Source organism: Alligator sinensis, unplaced genomic scaffold (assembly GCF_000455745.1).
Source record: "Alligator sinensis unplaced genomic scaffold, ASM45574v1 scaffold707_1, whole genome shotgun sequence".
In the NCBI taxonomy this organism is placed as follows: Eukaryota; Metazoa; Chordata; order Crocodylia; family Alligatoridae; genus Alligator; species Alligator sinensis.
The window spans coordinates 1,136,422-1,140,887 of NW_005842065.1; the positions used below are offsets into that span (position 1 = coordinate 1,136,422).

Genomic DNA, 4,466 nt, shown 5'->3' on the forward strand with positions numbered 1-4,466 from the left:
GGGAGGGGTGCGGATGGCTAGGCCCCCAGTGGAGGTACCCACAGGTCTATCTCCCTGCAGATGAGGAGGAAGAAGAGGAGGAGGAGAGCGAGGATGAGATGCCGCAGGAGATCTCCCTCAACTCCAATGAGTCGGGCAGCCTGAGTGCTGACCCTATGGAGCCACCTCCCAAGCTGGCACGGACGGACTCCCGGGGCATCTTCGTGCAGGCCCTGCCATCAAGCTAGAGGGGCACATGGGGTCCAGCCCCACCCCTGGCCCAGAACCCCCAGCTGCTGCCCGGCGATAAAGCTCAGCTCACCCCTGTCTCGAGTGGTATGCGCTGCGCTTTCCTCCCCTGTGTGGGGGGAGCGGGGGAAATGCAGGCCCTGGCAGCCAGGGCCCCCACTCCAGCATGGGGGCCCCCCCATCCACCTCCCCAGCAGGCCCACTCGACACCAAAGCACAGCCCCCTATCACCCTCCATCCCCCAAACCCGGTTTTGGTCCCTTCCCACAAAACTCCACGGCTGCCAGAGAGCATTGCAGCCCCCCACCCCACCCCCAGAGGTGAGTCAGTGCTGGGGCTGTTGGCTCCCTAGGGGCACCGCTCAGCCCCACCACCACCCCAGTCCCTGCAGTGACCACTCAGCCCAGCCAGTTGCCACCAGTCTGTCGCAGTGATTGTACATGATGGAACAAGCAGAGATGCCTTGGTTGAGTGCAGGAGTTGGGGGGGGAGTGGCTTTGCCTATGGGAGGCCATGGGTGGATACAGCCACCTCCTGGGCCCAGGCCCAAGGTGCCTTGGCCACCCCTGCCACCCGGGGAGCACCAGTGCCTCGCAGCAGCTGGGCCCAGCTCCACCACGCAGGGCAGTGCCAGACATGGGCAGGCCAAAGCCCAGCTGCCCACTGCAGGAGTCCCTGGGACACACAGCAGGGACCACGTGCCTTGTCCTCGTGCCAAACACTCCGTCTGCCTTAGTGCCCTCGATGGGGGAGGTGGGGGGGTGGAGCTGAGGGGCCTAGCAGCAGAGGAGGGTCTAGGGGACCCCACAAAGTACCCAGCCTAGCAGGATCACTCCTCTCATGGTCTAACCCTTCTTGCTTAGTACTGGGTAGAGTGTGGGGGAGGAGGTTTCTGGGGGCTGGGTGTCCAAGCCCACCTAGTCCCACTGCATGGGGTGGGGAGGTGGCACCAGGGGGGAACTTCAGCCCCTCAGACCTTGGCTCAGCACAGGGACTCCTGGAGACTCCAAGGCATCTCCCAGACCTGCTGATGCCAGCAGGATCAACTCACCTGTGCAGCCTCCCCCTGCACCCGTGGCTCCTTCTCATTCCTAATCTCTTGCTGGCACCCCTACTTTTGCCCTTCTCTGGCACCCTCCTGGCATGGACCTGCTGCTCCCTTCTCCCTGTCCAGCTGCCACTGAGGCTGGTGCCCATGCAGGGGTCCTGACAGTTGACTCCCAATGCCCTGCCCCCCCCAGACTGCCACACCCCCTCGGGCCACTCAGTTCTTGGCAGGATGGGGCCAGGCCCCTTCTGGTGCCAAATCCCTTCACTTTATGGTCAACCCCAGTGCCAGGGGTAGACTGCCCAGGACACAACTGGACCCAGCAGGGTCGGGAACGTAGGTCAAGCCACAGGGTAATCACCACAGCATCAAGCTGTCCTGCTTCACAACCTTGTTGCCTGCTGCTTCAGGGCTACAGAGCAGGTACCCCCTCCCCTGCTCCCTTCCACCCAGTCCCTGGGATGTGGTACCTCAGTCGAGTCCTGTGCAGCTCAGACACCCCTGCCCCACCTCCCCAACACCCCTCCTCTTCCCTTTGAGTTGCTGCCTTATGAAAGAGAAGCATCAAAGTCCTTAGCCCTCCCTGCCCTCCCCAGCCAGCACCCCACCCTGGGGGAACAGAGCCTGAATTTCTGCCCTCTGCCTAGCCCTACCGGGTGCCAGGACCCCAGCCACCGTAGCTCCCTCCTGCTCCACAGCTGCTGCGCTGCCAGCTCAGACCTGACCATTAGCTATTCTAGTTTGCAGAGAGGACAAGTCCAGTGCCCAACCTCCACCTGCTTTTTCTTTTTTTTGTACGTACCAAGCCCTTCCCTCTGCGAACCACCCGGGTGTTGTGCGATTGGTGATGGTCTCGATGACTCGATAGTGTTGGGTTTCTTCAACCATCATGGCCTTATGCGTTCAATTTTTTTCCAGTGTTTTAAACCCGTGAGATCGATGTTTCCAACAGAACCATCCCCCTCCCCTCCTTGTTCATAGAGTCTCTATTTTGTGTCAGGCTCCCTGTGGAGCCCCCCTCCCTGGAGCTTTCGGTAGGTGTCCCCGTCTGCGCGACAGTGCCTGTGATGGGATGGCGTGCCCGTGTGTAGTCTAGAGTGCAGATGCTGTTTTCTACCTTTTGTAGTTCTTTCTTAAAAGGAATAAATTCAGCCGTGTTCTTTGCCTACGGCGCCATCTCCTTCTTGTCAGCTAGAAGCCATGATGCAGGGACGAGACACCTTCCTCCTGCCCCTGACACCAGAGGCTGAGCTACCCTACAATAAACACCATGACCCTGGGATGGGGCCTTGAGCTCCCCTCCTGCCCCCAAAATCACAGAAGCTAAGGTATCCTACAGTAAATACCATCATCCCAGGATAGGACAATGGGCTTTGAACCCCCCCACCCCTCCTGCCTCTGCAGAGCCCAAGCTAATCTCTAATCAACACCACAACCCCAGCCCTCCTACATTCTGCCCCATGCAGGTCCCCTGGTGATGGGACAGGGACAGGGCCAGGGCCAGGTGGGAAATGCTGACTCTGTCCCCGCTACCCTGCTGAAAGAAACCTAGCAGCCAGAGCCTTGGAAATTGGAACATTTATTACAGCAACAAGAACCCATTGGAAGAGAAACCAATCCAAGGGGGCGGCAAGGAGGGGAATGGAGGGGGGTGTGATCTGTACTCTGAGGACAACGCAGCCTCCATTGAGAAGGGACAGAAAGTGCCTGCAACACTGACCGGAGTGAGACACTGGGAGCCAGGGCTTGGCTGGGAGCATGGGGGCGAAGACCAGCTCTGCATAGAGCTATGTTGGGGACCTAACTGACCCCAGAAGCCCATCATTTCCCCTCTTGCTCCAATGGCAGCTGGCTCTGGGGCACGCCCCTGGCAGGCAGAAAGGGGAACGGGTCAGCAGTATGGGAGGTGCCTGGGGCTGGCCCTGACCAGGCTCTCGCAGAGATGCACTAGCCTCATATCCCACCCCTCGCAGTGTCTTACTGATCCCCGAGCCGGGAGGGTCAGCAGGTACTGGAGGAAGACAGGACCTCTCTGCCACCGCCCCCACAAGGCTTGGGTGGACAAGAGGTCAGACAGGCGCAGAGGAGGGAGCCACTGGGTGCGGGGAGGTAGCTGGGTCCCGCAGGAGAGCAGAGAGGGTAGTGGGGCCCATCCCGAGCCCCTGCCCTTCTCCAGCTCACAAGACGATCCATGTGTAGCGCTCATTGTCTGCCAGCACCTTCAATGAATAGCCTAGGGAGAGCCAAGCATGGGGATGGAGGAATGTGGGAGCGCTGTGCCCCACCCCAAAACCTACCCGTGACCCACATCAGGGCTCTGAACCAGCACAATGTCAGGCTCAAGCCCAGGCTTAAACACCCCCAAGCTTGGCTCTGGCCTGATCCTTCCCACCCTTGCCCTGCAGCCAGCCGGTACCTTTGTGAAGCGCCTCATTCGTCATCCTGTTGACATAGCGCCCGCTGCTCTCCGGTACCAGCCACTTCATCACCATGTCCACGCAGCTCTTCCGGTAGGAGCTCCACACGCTGCCACTGTGGCAGGGGCAGGGGAAGGGGGTGGCAGCACCATGAGCCCTGGGACGGGGTGGTGGAGCACAGCCCCCCAGGTCACACCTACACTCCACCCTGACATTCATTCAGAATTGGAGAAGTCAGCTCCATACTGGAATCAGAGCAACTGCTCAGCCCCAGCAGGCACAACCTTGCCCCTCCAATCCTTCCCAGCTCTGTGGGAGCGCTCCTGCCCCTCCAGCCATGATTCCCAGTCTTACCACTCACCTGGTCTGCCCCTTAACTTCAGTGAGGTCGCCCACACTGACAGTGATGAAGGTGCCCGTGTTGAGGTTCCAAGCCACCTTCAGGCTGGTGTGGTAGGTCTTTGGTCTGAGGGTAAAGCATGGGTGAAGGGGGGGGGGCGTGCGCGGGATGGGGCAGACATTGCTCTCCCCTTCACTGCTTCTTCCCTGCCTGGAATTGTACTAGAAGCCCACGCCTGCCCGTGAGGCCATGGCCAAGGTCATACCAAGGCCTCAGCCCTCTAGTTCCTAGCTTCCAAGGGGCCATGGCCCCCACTCACCTGAGCTGACCCTCTTCATCAGGGGAGGGGAAGGCCAGGAGCAGGAGTCCAATATTGATGATCACCTGGTTTGTCTCGGAGCACACCTGGAAGAGACTGGCAGGGCTGAGGCGG

The 4,466-nt window shown here is 60.2% G+C and overlaps 2 protein-coding genes across 7 annotated transcripts in view; one reads left to right on the forward strand and one right to left on the reverse strand.

Annotated features, from left to right (window-relative positions):
• RFX1 (regulatory factor X1) overlaps positions 1 to 2,440 on the forward strand; it is a 29,963-nt gene extending 27,523 nt beyond the window's left edge. For all 6 annotated transcript variants that reach the window (XM_014519873.2, XM_014519874.2, XM_014519875.2 and 3 more), the window contains one exon: positions 61 to 2,440. In XM_014519873.2, the coding sequence (XP_014375359.1) occupies positions 61 to 227 (167 nt within the window). In that variant the 3' untranslated portion in view covers positions 228 to 2,440. The remainder of the gene's footprint in view (positions 1 to 60) is intronic.
• Positions 2,441 to 2,843: 403 nt separating this feature from the next.
• Positions 2,844 to 4,466, reverse strand: part of DCAF15 (DDB1 and CUL4 associated factor 15) — a 10,136-nt gene continuing 8,513 nt past the window's right edge. The window contains exons 10-13 of the mRNA XM_025203830.1: positions 4,353 to 4,438; positions 4,055 to 4,159; positions 3,693 to 3,808; positions 2,844 to 3,509 (exon numbers count right to left, since the gene is read on the reverse strand). Of these exons, the coding sequence (XP_025059615.1) occupies positions 3,454 to 3,509; positions 3,693 to 3,808; positions 4,055 to 4,159; positions 4,353 to 4,438 (363 nt within the window). The 3' untranslated portion in view covers positions 2,844 to 3,453. The remainder of the gene's footprint in view (positions 3,510 to 3,692; positions 3,809 to 4,054; positions 4,160 to 4,352; positions 4,439 to 4,466) is intronic.